General features: G+C 39.6%; 1 protein-coding gene across 1 annotated transcript; it reads right to left on the reverse strand.

The window, feature by feature from the left end:
* Positions 1-1,398: 1,398 nt before the first annotated feature.
* On the reverse strand, positions 1,399-17,822 carry thbs4b (thrombospondin 4b). Its single transcript, XM_044334435.1, has 22 exons — positions 17,472-17,822; positions 14,470-14,667; positions 12,483-12,733; positions 12,265-12,367; positions 12,017-12,099; positions 11,872-11,923; positions 11,614-11,765; positions 9,571-9,708; positions 9,184-9,261; positions 8,909-9,061; positions 8,694-8,798; positions 8,497-8,604; positions 7,187-7,346; positions 6,363-6,481; positions 6,177-6,229; positions 5,868-6,061; positions 4,343-4,521; positions 4,168-4,216; positions 3,866-4,062; positions 3,539-3,711; positions 2,552-2,691; positions 1,399-2,319 (listed from the first exon to the last, which is right to left on the reverse strand). The coding sequence occupies exons 1-22, from the start codon at positions 17,548-17,550 to the stop codon at positions 2,261-2,263; spliced, it is 2,823 nt and encodes a 940-aa protein (XP_044190370.1). The 5' UTR covers positions 17,551-17,822; the 3' UTR covers positions 1,399-2,260.
* Positions 17,823-18,780: the final 958 nt, after the last annotated feature.

Consider the following 18,780-nt stretch of genomic DNA (forward strand, 5'->3'; position numbering starts at 1 on the left):
CTGTCAATATTAAACCTCTTTTCTTCTGTGCAGCAACACCTCCCAAGAATCAACAAATAAGGTATCAACAGAGCTTAACTCTTCTCTAACATATCTGATAAAAGTAACTGATGAAAAATAAAACAACCAATAATCTCTGTCATAATCTATGCAAGAATGTGTCCGGAGGTATTTCAGACCATGATATTATCTTCAGTGCATCTGCTTTTATTTTGCTTTGCTCCTTCCTTGATTTTAGTTTAATTTGAGTTATTTCCTTTATTTGAGTGTTTTTATAAAGTCCTTGGGTGTTGTTTTTTTCCTATAATGCTGCAAATTGCTGCCGTGAGTTAGAAACTGTGACCGCACTCTTATTTCTGGATTGGAGGTGCATAGCCGGTGCTAATCCAATCATTTTATGCTAATTTAATTTGAAATAAAATTAAGTTACACTATAGTATAACAGTGAGAGCATCGATCTTCATACCAACAACCAACTAACAAATCAATCAATCATTAGATAAATAGATACAATTCTTAACTGAGTAATTCTACCTCTGGACCAAAAGCAAAACACTGCTCAGGAAAGAACCGAAAGATCTGCTCAGGTTTTCATCCATAGCTGCAAAAATATTACTCGATATGGATTTATTGCCTCTTGATTTATTATCTGATTTATTAATTTCTAAATATTCTCAACACATTCAAGTAATACAGAGTGGGCAAAACATTGTGTTGTTATTGAATTTACCAGTTACATTTTATTGTTTTTTTATCAAGACAAGAGCACCTTTAGCAAAATGAAGCCACACTGCATCATTATACATGGTGATGTCATGTAACTTTCTACATAATAAAAATTACAGAAGCATTCTTTCTTACCTCTGTGAGTCACAGATCCTGTATCATATAGCTATTTACCAGATACCAGCTAAGTTAATGAAGGTATATACACTTGATGAAATAGGTAGACATAAAATAATCTGCATGATGTTATGTGTCCTCCTTTTGACTATATTAAAGCCTAAAAAACCTTCATCCCTGTCTCTTTTCCGCAGCACTCCTTCCTGGATCAAAGACCAAAGTCTCTCTCAGCAGTTAATCCGGGATAAGAATGTTCTTATTAGGAAAGTATTTCCTGCTCAAGCAAAACAGTCGCCTTTGTTTCATAAGTATCACTCTCTGAGCAAAAGGAGAATGCACCAGTAACTAAGTAGAGGATTGTTTTGAGTGGTAATTTTCATGCATTCAGATGGTTAATTAGTGGTATGCAGGTATAGTTTGTACTGTATGGTTGTCCTCTGGCATTCAAGCAAACATTGGGTCACATTAGAAACACATCGAAACATCAAAACATGTAAACATTTTAGAGGAAAATGTTGAATATTAAATTTAAATCAACATCAACAGGGATTTCAGTATATTTTAAAGCCCTTTATTTTGACCAAGTTCACGACTACATAGAAATGAAATGATCAAGATCTTGAAAACCGAATGATAGAAAACATGATGAAAACAAGGTTACACCAAGATTTAAGTTAATCATCTAGAGGCAAGGCACAATCTTGGTCTTGGTCAAACTCTGTCTGTTCAGGTCTGTTCAGGTCTGTTCATCGTCTCCACAAAAGGAGTAAAAAATATCATGCTGATAGTTAAACAAAAAGCTTAACGGTTGACACAATACAACCCCTTAATGATCACAAAACAGGTTTTTGGACATGATTATAATACTATACATCAGCTACAACTTTCTTATCAACTGCAGAATCGGAGCAAAGTACTGTTTCTATCATGATTTATTATAAACATTTAAAGAAATGAATATGTAAATATACCTATTGGAAACTGGGAGCCACTGGGTCCTTCTTTGCTTAAAGTATATGAAATGGTGGAACTCAAGTCACTGTAAAATGTCCATTATGAGCCATATGTTATGTTATATTGTGTTATGTCACATGTTTGTCCTCCTATGCCACCTCATGCCACATTGTGTTGTGTCACATTTGGTAAAATTCATTATAACTTACAATATTCAGCACAACAAGCTCAGCTGGAGTCTTTATGAGTTGACTAAATAGGAGGACATGTCTGGGAAAAGGAAAGTCAGACATGATATTATGCACATACAGTACAAAGATTGTGGTCATATATGCACAGAGACTGTACACATCAATACACAGATAGAAACATATCCCACACTCTCCCACACTCACGCACACTTACATACACACACCCCGTCATACATTCTTTGGAGATCTGGTGTCATATTTTTGTCTTGACTTTAGAGTGAGTCGACACCATGCTGAGTGCTGAACTCCTGGAAATCCTCAGGGATGGTGTCTGTGGAAGAGAAACGTTTGGTATCGTGAGACAAGTTCAAAGTTGTCTTAAATGTAGTGAGGCTAAACTAATCTTATTTACAGTTGTAGTCTTGTTTATGCATTGAGATGAAATGTGATAGTGTCCCACTTTCCAGAAGTCAGAAAGGTCATGAAGGAAGATATGTATTAAAAATAAGAACAATAAAAAAACAAGCTTGCTAAGAAACATAGAAACATAAGTCTTTCCTCACCATTGCAACGGTATTTCAGATTAGACCAGATGATATTTTCTTGAGAGAAGCAGAACACGCCAAGTCGTCCTCCCCTCATGGTTGTGTCAATGGTCACACCAGAGTCGGCCACCAGCTCAGTTCCCTCATAAAAGCGAGCCCTAAACAAAACACAAGAAGGGATTTGGGCATCTCTGTTGGGGGGCTTACTACCCTCTTTACACATCTTTTAATACAAAAGAGAAACAAGAAAGGAGATTCAGCATGAGGGGATGATTTGGACTGCAAGGCTTGCATGGTGCTAAGGTTCAACTGAAATCACATTTATTCATCCCTCTTTGCAGTCAAAAATAATGATTTTTAAATTTATTGTTAATAGTTTTGTATTAGAATGAAGAAAAAATATCAGAAATGGAGGGCTGACTGGAGGGGTTTGTCAGAGGCTTGTTTGATTTACATTAGCTGGCAGGCTAACACAGTACAGAACGGAGACAAAGTAAACAAACCACTGCGGCTACAAGTCAGACAGTGCGTTGCTAACAAGGAATTTAAAGTGCAAAGACCAAACCAGCATCTAATGGTCTGAATTGACATTTGCAGGTATGTTCACATGCTGTTTAATGTACTGCAGCTGAGCAGCTTATTGTCTGTCTAGCCTGCTAACTGACGTTAGTGGTGCACTTTTCCCCAGTGAATGTTTGGCAGCACTTTCAACAAGCTAAGGTGCAGGACAAGATGTGTGTTCATGTTTGTAAGTTAAATTAGAAGGAGACTTTAGCAGGAAAGCTAATGTGAGTTGTTATTCAGAGTCTTTTGCTCTTGTGTTGTGTAGCAGGATGCTATCAGGCTTAGTGTGACTGTCTGCTTTGCCTATGATCGAAGGCCACGTTATTGCTTTTTGCAAGACATGAAAATATATAATATAATTATACAATATGAAAAATATACAATTTAATTTCAGTTGGACTTAAATATCTAAACAAATATCTAAAGCATGTTTTGTCGTACCTGATGTATCCAACCTGTGGGCGGTGCTGCAGGTACCAACGGTAGGACACCTTGTCCTTCCAGCCAACATTTCTTGGATCCTTCCACAACAGACGCACCTGGTCGGTGGTGTCTCCGGTGTGCCACAATGAGTTTCTCAAATGCTCCCCGGGGCCCGATCTCGACTTCACAGCCTGACGAACAGAGACAGAGAGACACAGCGGAGTGAGGAGGGATATGGAAGCAGGCGCAAAAGAGAAAGGCTGAAATGTGGAAAATATGTTTAGGGATAAAAATAGGATGAATCTGGTCCTGGGGATTTGTGACATGACTTGTTGATGTTTTCACCTTAAGCTGGATGCCGGGCTCAGCCACAGCTCTGAATGGTGTTGCCTGCCAGTAGGTCTGTTCAGTCTGCTTCCACATCACCACATAGAAGGAGGATGAATCCTGGTAGCCAAAGATGAAGCCGGCGTAGTCGTCGTCAGTCACTGTATTCACGTGAAACGTCCCCTCAAAGTCCACACCACTGAAAGCCGTGTAACCTGACCAACAGAAAGCATATGTTATTTGTGTTTAGATTTTTTTGGAGAACACTGTGTATTTAGTGACTGATATTCAACTCAGAGAGGAAATACAGTACATCTTACCAACAGCAAGTCCTGGGTCACTATTCATGGTCTGAACAATTTCCATTCCCTGTGTGCAAAAGAGAGAATAGTTAATAGTTTTGGGTCTAATAAAATGACTTTTGCATACACTGTACATTTAGTTTTCAACTATACATTACCTTGAAGTTGCTGTTTCAGCACTTAATAATCTCACCTGGTTCAAAACAACCCAGTTGGGGTCAATCTGAGCATCGCCCTCAGGGTCCAGCACAACTGTTTGATAGGCCCTGAAGTCAGTCAAGGTAACCTCAGCGTTCTCGGGGCAGTTGTCAATCCTGTCGATCACTTTGTCCTGATCAAAGTCAGACTCACACACATCTCCAACTCCATCATCTGAGGGGCAAGAGAGGGGGATTAAAGCCAGTTTAGATTAAAGCACAAAAGGCAATAGATCATTATTTCATGATCAAGGTACAAGTGCAGACACTTGATTAAGTGTTTATCTCGTTTCACTCCTTTTAAATTCAGCGCGTTTCCTGCTTTGCCATAATGAGGCGATTTTATCTTGAAAAATGTTAAAACGGCCTGCCTCTAAAATAAACTGATGTCCTTGTCCAGAAACTGCAGAGCTGCAGGGCATGATTATAAAACATCCTAAATATGCTGCTGAATGGTAAATAATGTCCTTTATTAAAGGGCCATTCACACTTTAGCAAAAGAACAAGACTGTATATTACTTTTGTATTATTTTGACAGACTTATATTTACGCTCACTCTGGTCTGCACCTTGCTGTGTTTTTTTTTTTCAGAATTAAAAACTGTTATGAGGCATTTTCCGTAGTCTTTCCAGGACATTAGGTGGTTTTACGCCGCTCTACTGAGTGTGTATCTTGAAATACGCCATGTGAAGTTCCAAATCTGTCTGATGACGAGGTTTATTTAATGGAGGGAAATAAATGACTGAGTTTTCTTTCCATGTTGGTGTCATAATAGATTATAGACTGTAGATGCACAGCAACTACCACTGACTGCACATTAATTTGGTGCTACTCGCTTAATTTGGCAAATGTGTTAATGTCTCACCCAACGTGGGCATCGTGATGATTTTCCTTTGCAAGCTTTAAAACAGGTAAACAAACCTTTTGACCAACCTGTTGACCATGTACAGGGAAAATGACAATTTCTTCATCATGGTGCCAGAAGCACAAGTAGAGATGTACATTCTTAGGACACAATTGATCATATAACTCTAAGAAACATCTCTGGGACACCCTGAAGGTCTCACTGTGCTCTACATCACTGAACACCCAGACAGCCAACTAAAACTGCCCTGACCCACTCGATTTGAATTGACACTCTGCTCTCATTGACTGCAGAGCCAATTTTCACTCAAGTAATGTCACCATGAGTCACAAAATTGCTAAATGGGTGCAGGCACAAAAAATTGTGCTTTTACCTGCCAAACAATTGCCACTTAATCTGCTTAAGGTTGCTTTGCTTGATCTGTGTGGGCGTGAAATTGGGGCCCAAAATTGCTCGTAAAGGTCAGTGAGACAGTTCAGGGTGTATATGGATGTTGAAATGAAATTATGGACATTTATCTCTGAGCATGAGGCTGGTTTTCAGTCAAAGATATCAGCAATATTTTTTAAACTATACATGTCAGTTACAGTACATCACAGTGAACTGATTTCATTGTGAAAGTATGAAAGTGCTGTGTATTTAGGACTGATACTCACTGTTGTCATCAGTCTGGTCAGGGTTTGGTACCAGCCGGCAGTTATCTGGTCCTGGTGGCATTGTATCTGGGATTCCATCATTGTCATCGTCATCATCACACTCGTCACCCTGCCCGTCTTTGTCAGTGTCCAGCTGGGAGCTATTGATTACGAATGGGCAATTATCCTTGGTATCCTGGTGACCGTCGCCATCGCTACAGGGGAAGTAACATGAAGCACATGACGTAAACAAAAGCTACTAGAAGTAGTAGAAACCTCATGTCTGATATCTATAAGAACACAACACAGAGACTGTATCAGTATTATTACCTGTCTTGGTTTGTGTCACAGGAGTCTCCGACCAGGTCATTATCAACATCAGACTGAAACAAGAGCACAGAGTTCACTAAAAAACATCTTCCAACACATCTATCTATCTATCTATCTATCTATCTATCTATCTATCTATCTATCTATCTATCTATCTATCTATCTATCTATCTATCTCTGGCTGACCTGGTTTGGGTTGGGGATGTCGGGGCAGCTGTCGCAGGCGTCTCCCACTCCATCTCCATCCCGGTCCAGCTGGTCTTTGTTCTTGACACGCTGGCAGTTGTCCAGGAAGTTCTTCAGGCCTGCTCGCCAGTCACCCAGAGGAGACAGATAGTGTTTTATTTAGCTATCAGACCCACTTCTACCTCCTGTACAGTGGATATACATAATTGTCATGTATTTTGTATCCAGAGGTGATTTCTATTGAAATTTACATTTCATATTAAGCCAATATATTACATAGTATAATGTATAACAACGTATAACAATATTACATCCATTTTAAGATCAACTGAATCATTTCATAGCATGTTGTTTGTAATTTCACCACTTGGATGCACTGTTGCACTGGCTATGAGGGTTAACACCAGTTTGAGTTCAGATGCTATTTTTTATTCATCACAGGGAGGCATCATAAATACATAAAGGTCAAGCAGCAGCGATAGAGGAAAAACTATCTTCTGTCCAGTGGGGATTTTTTGAGGTGTAATCATACTGGTGAATGATCAAAGCTTGTGTTCACTCTGGAGTCAGACTGCTTTTGGAATTGGCTTTTCTCTTTTTGTTGGCAATGCTGTTTCTCATGCCTCAGCTGGCTCATAACAATGTCTACAACATGATTTAGAGAGAGACTGTAAAACCTGACTACATGAGCATGATTCTTGCATAATATCCTGGAGGAAATGTGAAGGAGAGAGCAGAGTAATAAGTCATAACAGTGAGTGCCTTCAGTGATGCTGGTTATATAACATGAGCATCAGTGTTAGTGATGTAATTCCTGTCCATACCATCTCCATCCATGTCGTCATCACAGGCGTCTCCTTTGCCGTCGCTGTCAGTGTCCCTCTGGTCAGGGTTCTCCACCATGCGGCAGTTATCACAGGCATCGCCGTGGCTGTCCTTATCACTGTTCTTCTGGTCCACGTTGGGCTTTAACCAGCAGTTGTCCTGAGACACACAGAGAGCAAAAAGGTCTCATTCACAGCATGTACATTTTTATCAGTGTACAGGCTTTTGTGTGTGTGTGTTTGGTTATCCATGAAAATGTGTGTCTTGCAAAAACTTTCATGTGGGATGTTAGTAGGTGATTGTGCACTAGGAGTGTGTGCCTCTGTGTGCTTTAGAGCTGAAATGATAAGTTGATAACTCCATTAGTCTACCAACTGGAAACTATTTTGAAAACTGTTTAAAGTAATAGTTCAACATTTTGGGAAATATGCTTATTTGCTCTCTTGCCAAGAGTTAGATGATAACATTGATACCACTGTCATGTCTCAACGTTAAATATGAAACTAAAGCCAGCAGATGGTTAGCTTAGCTTAGCTTAATGTAAAGACTGGAAACGGGGGAACAGCTAGCCTGGGCCTGTATGTCTAAAAGTAACAAGAGCTGTCTACTAGCAATTCTAAAGTTCCATAATTAACATGTTATATCTTTTTTGATGCATGCAAAAACCCCAGTGTATAAACAACATGTTGTGGTTTCACGGGTGTTGTGTGCCGGACTATTTCTTATCCGGGGTGCAGTGACTTTTACAAATTGTCATTGGTACACTTGGATTTTTGTGCTAATTAAACAAATTAGATAAAACATGTTAATTAATGAGCCTCAGAGGTGCTGGTAGACAGATTTTTAACCTTTGGATAGGCCAGCTGTTTCCCTCAGTCTTTATGCTAAGCTAAGCTAACCAGCTTCATGTTTAGCATACAAACATGGAATCAATCTTCTAATCGAACTCTTAGAGAGGAAGCGAGTTTTCAAAAATGTCAAATTATTCCTCTTAGTCAAGCAAGAATGTCTACAACATTTTCTGGTTACAGCTTCTTCATTGTGATGATGTGATGCTTTTCTTTGTCTTATATGCTTGTAATTGAATGTCTTTGGGTTTTAGACTGTTGGTTGGACAAAACAAACAATTTGAAGATATCACCTTGGGCTTAAGGGGAATTGTGGTGGCATTTTTCACTGTTCTCTGACTAGACAAAAAAATTAACTGAGAGATTCAAGGGGGATTCAAGAAAGAAATCAACAGACGAATGAATGAAAATAATCGTTAATTGCACCCCAAAATGCTTGCATGCATTTATTTTCCACCAACCTGCTCATTTGGAATACCATCACCATCTGCATCATCATCACAGGCGTCTCCATAGCCATCCTTGTCGGCATCCTCTTGACCGGAGTTAGGAACGAACATGCAATTATCCTGTGAAGGGATATTAGAGTAAAAGAATTTAAAAAAGACCTGCCTATCCCAGCAAAGTTGCAGTTGTTGACAATTTGTGCCTTTGTTACCTTTCTACAGTTCAGATCCTTGCACTTGAGCTTCTCATCTGGGTATCCGTCAATGTCGGTATCCTTCCCGCACAGGTATCCGTTACCAGCCCAGCCAATTCCACACTGAGAAGACAAATTAAAGTCCACAGGAGCTCAGACAGCATGTATGTGGAGTTATATACAGTATGTGTGCACAAAGTATATGACATGGTGTTAGTAGTGTGAAATCCTACCTGACAAAAGACTGATCCGTCTCTCTCTACAATGCACTGGGCATTGATATCACAGGGGTTGGTCAAGCTGTTTGTACAGCTGATCTCTGGCTTACATCCCTTCACCTGATCTCCTGTGAAGCCTGACTTACAGCTGCCACAGTTATAAGAGCCCTGTGGAGGAATGAAGACATCTGGTTTCTTTGTGTCGACAATTGGAAAGCCACACAAATGAAAAAATAGTCCCACATGAGCCATGTGTGTAGTGGTCAGATAACATTTTACAGCAGTCTTACCACAGAGTTGTGACAAACTGAGTTTGCGGTGCAGCCTCCGTTGTCGGGTCCTTCGCATTCGTCAATGTCATCACAGACCTGAATTTTTTGATATGAGTCTAATGTTAGATGTGAAATTCTCCAGAGTTTGTTTTTATAACAACATCCCTTCTTGCCTTGTCTTCAGATGTCATTTTTACAATAATTACTGCATAAAATGCACAATGAAGAGGCTATAATACCCCAAGAGCTAAAGCTTGCGATATGTTTAATCTCTTGTAGCACTCTTTATAATTGTGTTTTATGTCTTTGTAATTAAAATTGTCTTTGTTGTAAATACCATGCATCCAGTTTCTATTCTATTCTCATTTTGTCTTTGTGTCCTCCATATTTTATCCACTCTTTTACCTGTTTGTTGTTCTGGGCAAACAAAACACCCACACCCTCCACTGGCAGGCCGGTGTAGCCCAGAGGACAGGCCTCACAGCGGAAGCCTGGGGCCGTGTTCACACACTTCACTCCAGGGAAGCAGGGGTTAAACTGGCACTGCAGAAAGGAGGACATGAGCTGTGTTGAAGCTGCAAAATGTATGTGGCTCTCACAGGGCTTCTCCCCAAAAGCTTTTTAGGTTTGATGACAATTTTGCTCATGCAAAAAAGCGAATGCTGAAGGGGCCGGTCCTTAGAAGAGAGGTCACTACAAACACGAAAAGACAGGCAAACACACACACACACACACACACACACACACACACACACACATCCTTGTACTTCTATCCTTATGAGAACCTCCGTCAAGTCATGCCTTAACTTCAAATTAAATTCCTGAACTTTTACCTTCCCTGCTTGGTTCCTAAACCTCACGATGCCATTTTAGCTTCTGTTTAGCGCTTTCGTGTTCCTGTTTGATGATCCCATTGTCAGATTTCTAAGGTTTCTAAGTGGTGAACTCCTCTAATTTCTAATAAACCTTTTGGGGCCTTGAAAAACCCTGTTCTGATGTATTCAAATTATTTTAATTCCCATGGCACCTCACTAAGAACTCAGTCCTCAGCTTGGAGAAACAAAACTCTAGACACTAGTCCAATTAGGACTTTTTTACATATACAGATTTTAACATTATATGTATACATGTATACAGTATTGTAACCGGTTTGATTCTTAGTTGCAGACATTTGTTGCATGTCACACAACTCCCTCCAACACATTTCTTGTCACATCTCTGCTAAGATTATTTTTTAATAAAGGCATAATGCCCCCCAAATACTTTTAAAAGACCATTCAAAATGACTAATGCTAACTGCAGGCCCTGTTTACTGGTTTGTGTATTCAACAGCAGTGTTGCCGTGTGGAAATATACAAATTATGTCAAGAGCCTCAGGCCCACACTTCTTCTCTCATAGAAATTCAACAAAATATGACTTTTTGCACATTACTCAGGCTCTCATTACATGGTTGTTTATCTTCTTTTCAGCATGAAATTGGGGAGATGGACAAAACTTTGGCTGTTGGTCCTTCACTGCCACATTGCTGATTAATAAGCATGTTAATTGCTATATGGGACATAAGATAAGTAGAATACAGTGAAGCTACACCTCTGTCACACACCATTGTACATTCTACTTTTAGAACTGATTTTAAAGTCCTTTTACTTGACTATAAAGCCTCACATAACATGGCACATTCACATATCAGCTACTGCCTTTCATTTTATGCTCTAACAAGGACTCTCAGATCTTTCACTGCCTTTCTTTTAGAAGTTCCTAAGGTGTCCCACAAGACATATAGTGAGGCTGCTTTCTGTTTTTATGGCACTCCCCTTGAATCTTAGAACAGCAACCTCCTTTGGAAATTTTAAAAAGAGATTAAAGACCTAGCTTTTTGATTTGGCTTTTATTTTGGGGTAACTTTTTGACTTTGTTGGCATCACTTTTCATGCTTTATTGTATTGTGATCAAACTTTTTTACCTATTGTTATCGGGTTTGTTGTTTTTTTTAATTCATTTTAGTTTTTGGCCTAACTTTGTTTTTGATCTTGTTTTGTAAAGCACTTGAACTACATCTTGGACTTGGACTACATCTTTGAATGAAAGGTCCAATACAAATGAAGTTATTATCATTTTTCAATGGCATCAAGTTCCATGCTATGGTTCAAGGATGCATCATTTCAGTTTAAACTGGGGTTAAGGGGTGGATTTAAAAACTCTGTTAGTTCACATGTTCTACATCTGGATCCCAAACCAGATGTTTCTATGTTGTCAACTGGGAATATATAAAGTACATATGATTTTTTGTCTAGCTAGACCAACTTAACTTTGACATAACTATAATTTTAACTATTAACCCAAGTTCTAGCCTTAAAATGAAAGCACTGACTTTGTATAAATGTCCCAAGTCTGTTGATCTTGAAGTCACTGATTCTCATAAGCATAGAAGAGTACAGTAACCTTACCTCATCCACATCATCACAGCTGAAACCGTCTCCAGTGTATCCATCAGGACAGGGTCCACACTCAACACCATCCACTGTCTCTATACACATATCGTCACGGAAACAGACACCTGGGGCACACTTTGGTTTCTCCACCTCAGTTCCACCGAGACCTTTAAACGACAGAAGAACGTTTTTATTTGTTACACTATCCAAAAGTAGTCATTAAGCATTATATTCACTGGTGAGTGGCATGACTGTTGTTGGTGATTATCTTACCACAGGCCTGACACTCTGAGATGGTGTTTCTGAGAAATGAGGTCTCTTTGACCTGCAAAGGGTCAAACATAAAATACGTTTGTATGAAGTCAGGCAAGCTGTTGGGGAGGTCAGGGGTGAGGAAGCAGGAATTAAGTGGCCTCACCTGCTGAATGAGGACGTCTTTCAGCTCATTTATCACCTTCGTTAACTCCAGCATTTGATTGGACAGCTGTTTCGTGTTGACCCCTGAGAGAAAGGAACTGTTATTTAGCAGAGGTGGGGGATTTTCTGAGCCAGCTCTCAACTCACTCTAACAAACATTGACTATTGTTTTCCTACCACTGTGATTGTTTTCCTGGGAAACATTTGGCCGTCTCCTTGGACATTTACATCAACTGAAAAGATTCTTACCCAGAGTTTGAACGGAGTCTCTTTGTTGGAAATGGCAGTCTTGTAATGAGGCAACATTCTCAAAGGAGTCACCGACCACCAGCTTGAGCTCGTCTAAACTCTCCTGTAAGAATAAAACAGGTCAAAGTAACAACTAAGCCAACTGTAAGCCTCCAGATCCATTATTGGGACAGAAACATCTTCATCATTGTATGGAAATACTGTAAGTGATGGATCACCTGGTCTTTGGCTTGCATGGTCTTTAGCTCCACCATACCATAGCCTGCTGGCAAGCCCTGGAACACAGCAGGGAGATCCCTGATCGTCTCCACCAGTCTGCAGTCCAGATGCAGCTCAACCCCTCCTGGCCCCTGCTGCTGCAGTCCCCTCAGGTGGAACAACAGTCGGTGTATTTGGCCGTCCGCCAGCACCAGATTGTTGAAGGTTACTGAGCTCATCCTCTTGTCACTCCGCAGGTAGCGTAACACAGCTATGGGAGGACAGGACGAAGGGAGAGAAGAAGCCGGGATTGCCAAACAGAGATAATGGAGGAAGAGATGAGAAAGGGTTTCGGGAAGTATTTAAAGGGTTAGTTCAGCCAAATTACAAAAACATAGTTTCCAACTGACCCATAGAGGCATTAAGCCATTCAGATAGTTTTGGTTTTATTTTGTCAGGTACCCAAATACAATGGAGGTTTAATGGGATTTTATTATTTATGATCACAGCGTTGAATAATGACATTTTAAAAATTCAACAGCAACTCCTCTTTCCAGGAACAACATCAGACAGACACAGCGACCTCATTGTAATGTTTTTTATTAGAAACTACTTAACAAAGAATCTGTTGACAGGGTTTTCAGTGGATAATCCAAAGTAAGAGGGACTCTGAGAAGATGTTTTGCTGTCAAGTTTTTCTGTTAAAAGTATTTTTTATTAAAGCTCTGTTAGTATTCACAAAGTTTGGGACAGTTTTATGCTTCAATTTTCCGTGAAGCCAGCACAGCCAAACATAGGGAGCGCACCAGCTGACAAAACAAACAGAAAATCCAAAGAAAAGTACAGAAATTACAGTCAAGATGTTAAGAAAGACATAAAAAACGCACTACCCTTCCAATTGTCATTCTAGACTAGTCCTCTAAAAACTTTCTGATAAAGGATAAGAATTTCCTTCAGAACTTGTATGGACTTCTTGAAACGCAATGAAATGGAGCCACATTATTACTAAAGTCCTGAAGTTTCTCCTGTAGCACATACTTGATTCTTTCAAAGTCAAGGGTATCAAACAAATCATTTAGTCAATACTGCACTGAAGGTAGATCTGATGTTTTCCAATGTTTTAGTAAAAGTTACTTGCTGTTGAAGTTTTTAAATGTATGTTTTCAAAGCTGTGAGCACCAAAAACTAAAATCCATTCTATTGTATTGATGTGGATAGAGACTTTTTCAGAGGCAGATATCTCAAAATTAAACTACAACTATCTGCATGGCTAGATACCACTATTAACTGTGGTCAGTGATTGATCACTGAAAGAGAGAAAGAGAAAATACTGATCGACAACAAATATTTGTACTTAGGTTGTGATGGAAATACATGGAACTCACTGTGAAGCTTTTTAAGCTTTTCATCTTAGCTCAACATCAAAGCAATATATTTAATTCTTATTTCAAACTGATGTTTTTTTCTGGCCACTTGGGGGCAGCATAACAAGCAGTAAACGCAGCATTCACATATTATCACCTTATAATGTTATTATGGCAAAGTGTTAGCAAACAATAGCTTATTTACACATAGAGCAGACAACATTACATGCATTTGTAGTCATGTTTCTGCCATCTAACAAATCCAGGTTAAATGTTCTCTCTCTTTTCAGGTCTGTTTTGGTCTGCACCAAGTTCTGAGGAAAATATCTGACTCTTAAGCTTTTAAATACTTCACTATGTTCACAAGCCAGTTGCTAATTTTGTCTGTCTGATGTTTGGTGTTGGGCAGTAGGTTTATCTGAATTTTTGTTAAAAACAGCTGCCTTTTCCAGCTGGAAACAGGGTTGCAGAATGTGGTGAGGGTGAACTAAACATTAAATTTGCAGGCTGTAACTAAACTGGACTGCAGAATTGGGTGATTTTTTTTTCTCCCTTTCAGTTTACACATAGTCATTTAACCCATTAGTAATATAAAAATGATTGATTAGTGCAGCTTTAAACTGTAACAGAGCCTCTTTCATACCTCTGTTGAGCTTCCCCATCACAGTGAACTCAAAGTATTTGCTGTTGTCCCTCGGGTTATACAGGCCAAACACAGTCGTTCCGGTCTTGGGCTGCAGCTTGAAGGTGGTTAGGATGAAAGCCTCGTTCACCCCTTGCTCAGCCAGACCCCCCTGCAGCAGGTCTGGCAGGCAATCGGGCGAGGTGAGCAGATCATAGACTGTTGACAGGGATGGGAAAGAGAGAAGCGGTAAGGCACAGGGGTAATAGATGATGAGGTATGAATATTAACAACATGCAGCTGCACTCAGATCCCAGAGTAAATACATCCTGAGTCGATGAGAAGATGATGATGATGATGTTGACCCAGTGTTTGTTGCTCTTGTGAGACCCTGTGTCAATCAGTTAACACAAACTTGTCAAGCAGAGCTGGCTCAGAGTAATCACAAGGGTGTGGATTTTGAAGCAAATCAAGATATATACTGTGACTATTAGATGTTAGGTGTTAATTGCGTTAGATCCCTAACAAAGCTATTCATCTGATAAAATCTACATTAGCTCTCATTTCATCACTCACAATTAATTCATTGTTGTCACAGGCAGAGGTATGACAGGATTTAGACTGAGGAGTGAAATGCCAGAGAGAGGCTGTATACTTGTGCTTATGGTTTGAGTGTTCCTTTAATAAAGTGACTTGGGAGCTGGGCAGGCCACTGGAGGATGTGCAGTGAATCTCTAGTCCACCATCTGCACACATCATGAATACATAAGTACCCTAAAAGCAGTCTGCAAGGCCCACTGTCGTGAGGGAGCAAAATTGCTCCCAAATGCTCCCAGAGATTGGCCATTGTCAGCCAAGAATGCAAAGTATGATCCCCGGAGATCTCTCCTTCTTTCTTTTATCTCTCTCCTCTGGTCCCTTGTGTTTTCATCCGGCACATGGTGTACTTCAGCACAACACGGGAGCTTTAAAAACGTGTGTAGTTAAATATGACTAAGCCACTGAAAATGCCTGGTTATATAGTATTGTCAAAATCACTTTCACCAAACAATGAGATGCCTTTGATTTGTGGTCTTTTATGTTCAAAATCATCAGTCATCAACCTGGAGCGTGTTACACAAACAGATCTGTTTTTTTACTCAGCATGACTTAGTATTGGTCCATTAAATTAACAAAAGGAGAAAAATTAACAAAAACAACAAGAGAAGAAGTGAATCTCAATGCATGCTTTTTGTTTTAGGGTTAACACAAAAAAAAAAAAAAAAAAAAAACATGCACATGCACACTTATTCAAAAGCACACAGTCCCACTGTTCATAAGTCCTCTGGACAGGGGTTTTTGTGGGGGTCAGGGTCATCTTACAGCAGAGATTCTGAGAAAGTGCCTCATTTCACCCACTGATTAACCTCAGATTTCAAGCTTCATAAAACTAGTTTAGCTGAAAGCCATAAAGTAATCCAGTGTCTTGTCCTCTCCTTAACACCAGCATAAACATTTATCATGGTTATAGATCTCTGTAAAGCATACAAATGGTCGGCATTCTTCATTTTAATGTTTTACAAATACTTCACATTTGGGGGTTTGCATGTAGAAAGCTGTGATTTATTGTAGTTTCATGTTGTTTTAGTCAACCACCACTGGTGATGAAGGAATTACATCATCAACTTCGGCATGTAGATAACATAAACAGTGACCTCGCTAACAAGAACAGAGATCCAGTAAAGATGTAATATTTCGTGATGTATAATGGAGTAATAATGATGATATTGTGCTCTCGGTTGCAGTTTAGAGATGTGCTCTGTCCCTGTGCAGAGAGTGCTTGTTCCCAGAGTTGAAAGGGAGTTTCGAATTCCAGTAATCTCAGCTCCCAGTGAAGCCATCCTTGAGACATTAATATTGATCAATAACCCATACAAAACTAGAATGGCTGTTTTGTGCTACTAAAATCATACTTACTGCAGCTTTAAATTGGTCACACACCCTTTGAACACAGTGAATTCCAGTCATGCAGACAATGAGCCATTTCCGAGGGAAATGATAGATGATGAACTCCATTAATCTGGGCTTTTCTTTTTTACACATAACATCAGGCAGCTATTGCCAAAAGATTGCAGGAATTAATGGGCGCATGAAAGGTACACCATCAATCACCAGAGTGATTTGTAAGGAGCTGATAAACTATAAATATTTCTACATGTCGTCTGCAGCTCAGTTTTGCGAGTGACCTTGAACAAAATTGTGTGTGACTGTGTATGTGTGACTTGAAGTTCAATATTGCGCCCAGATCACGTCTGATTATTCCCATGTGTGTGACCTAGCTGGGACTTTGTTTAAATTAATACGAGCCAGAAAGCCGAACCTCCTCAGCTGAAGTAATCAAGCAGATCTGGCTGGATAGATATAAAAAGCAGGGTGACTACTGACTACTTTACTTCAACTGAAAGTTGGTAAGCTACTTCTACTTTTATACTGTATTATTGCCTGATTCTTGTCACAAACACAAAAAAATTATTCCACTAGCCTATCTCTTTTTACAACTGACAGGGATATTTAGCATTTTATTCGTATCTCGGTGAGTATCACATACCAAGTCTAATCCTTTGTGTTCCTTGGGTCTGCATATTATATTCCCTTTCACAGAGTCTGCTTTATCCATTATGCATTGGACTCATACATAGTGTGTTAAAATACCCAGTGGTGGAGCCATTAAATCTTTTTTGACAGATAATGAAAATTGAGCTCTACATCACAGGCAGGATGTCAGAAAAATACAGCCTTCAAATAAAATCAGACTTTTTTTTTTGTGTGTGTGTGTGTACCTGTATGTGTGTATATATATATGTGTGTGTGTGTCTTAAAATTTAAACAGAAAACCTGAAAAGGTGCTTTTTATTTCTTGAATTCTTGTTATCCCCAGCAGCAGCAGCCATAGCTGTTGCAATCAGTTATTGACACATGAAAATTACAATGAAATTTAAATAACTGATATGAAAATTTAAATTAAAACAATTCAGATTACTCACCCAAAGCCTGGGCTTCCACGTGTAAGCACAGTTTTACTAGCAGCTGCAAGGCCAGAATCAGGGCTGTCCACAAACCCATTTTGTCCTTCCAACTGGTCCCAGATCAGAACTTTCTCTGTAGTGACTTCTTTGTATATGACACAGTGGCAGTTTCCAGTATGTCTGCTCCTGCTGTGAATAGTGCGTTTGTGTCCTTGCCTCCTTCTTGAATCAGGAGTGAGACAAGGCTGTCATGTTAAACCTAATAGGAGCTTCTAAAGAGTGAGTGTGTGTGTGTGTGTGTGTGTGTGTGTCTGAACTGGTGTGTTGTGTGTGAATGTGAAGAGAGGATTGCAGGAGTCTTACTGAGGGAGGAGCATCAGGGCCCAAACCTGCTTTTAAAACCTTCCTCAGACGGCCCCATGCAGAGAAGGAGTGACCTGGAGAAACTCTATTGCATTGGCTCCTGCTGTCTGCTACCAATTCCCGCAGGCTCTTACACAAATGTACTGTACATGAGCAGCCTCTAATCCAGTCCAGTCACTCATGTTTGGCCACTGAAATCATCTTTCAACCCAAACTGAACCAAAATATTTTTACACTCTTGAGTTCATGCTTGCGGTGAATCTCCCACCTGCAGCATTAAAGGCTAAGGCTGACGATTTCCTATGTTTTTCTTATTGTCAACAAATCTCATGTGCAGAGACAAACCAACAATGAATTGATCTACCTAATAGTATTGTGTTTGTATCCAGAGCCTGACATGTCTTATTCCTCTGTGCTGTAGATCTCTGTTGTTGCCCAAAAACTATTAAAACATGTCACTGTAGCACTGGATGATATGTTACTTCACCCCGAAGAGTGTGGGCACTTTAGTTTGTTTAGAAATGCCTCCAAACACTACAAGTGATCTCGTTTTCAGTCTCTGGAGAGTAGTTCCTTGTACAGCAGATGCAAATGTGCTTCGCTAGCTTGTTGTGCTACATAATACAACCTCTTGATTTTACACTAAAGTTATTTGCAATGTACAAAATCAAGAGGTTATGATATGTAGCAAGGCACTGTATATGGACCCGTGTTCCTGCACATGTGCAGTGTTGGGGAGTAACTAATTACATGTAACGGAGTTATGTAATTAAAATACAAAATGATTGTAATTGTAATCTGTTACAGTTACTGAGAAACTTACTAATCAAAATGTTGGTGATAACAAAAGGGTTACATCCGAATATATTCTTTTCAGTAAAAAGCTTCAAAAAGCTCATCATTCTGTTGCTTCGCATCTTTTCACCATGCAGGAATGTCTTTTTTTTTGGCATATTTCTGGACA

The sequence above is a fragment of the Thunnus albacares genome, chromosome 18, assembly GCF_914725855.1.
Source record: "Thunnus albacares chromosome 18, fThuAlb1.1, whole genome shotgun sequence".
NCBI lineage: Eukaryota > Metazoa > Chordata > Actinopteri > Scombriformes > Scombridae > Thunnus > Thunnus albacares.

What these genes read in the sequence shown, in the direction of transcription:
- thbs4b (XM_044334435.1), bottom strand. Translation starts at nt 17,550, where the DNA reads ATGGGTTTGTGGACAGCCCTGATTCTGGCCTTGCAGCTGCTAGTAAAA. An exon ending in CGTGGAAGCCCAGGCTTTGG is followed by an intron (nt 14,668 to 17,471) that starts GTGAGTAATCTG and finishes CCCTGTCAACAG; the next exon opens with TCTATGATCTGCTCACCTCG. An exon ending in TGTGACACAAACCAAGACAG is followed by an intron (nt 6,062 to 6,176) that starts GTAATAATACTG and finishes CTTCCCCTGTAG; the next exon opens with CGATGGCGACGGTCACCAGG.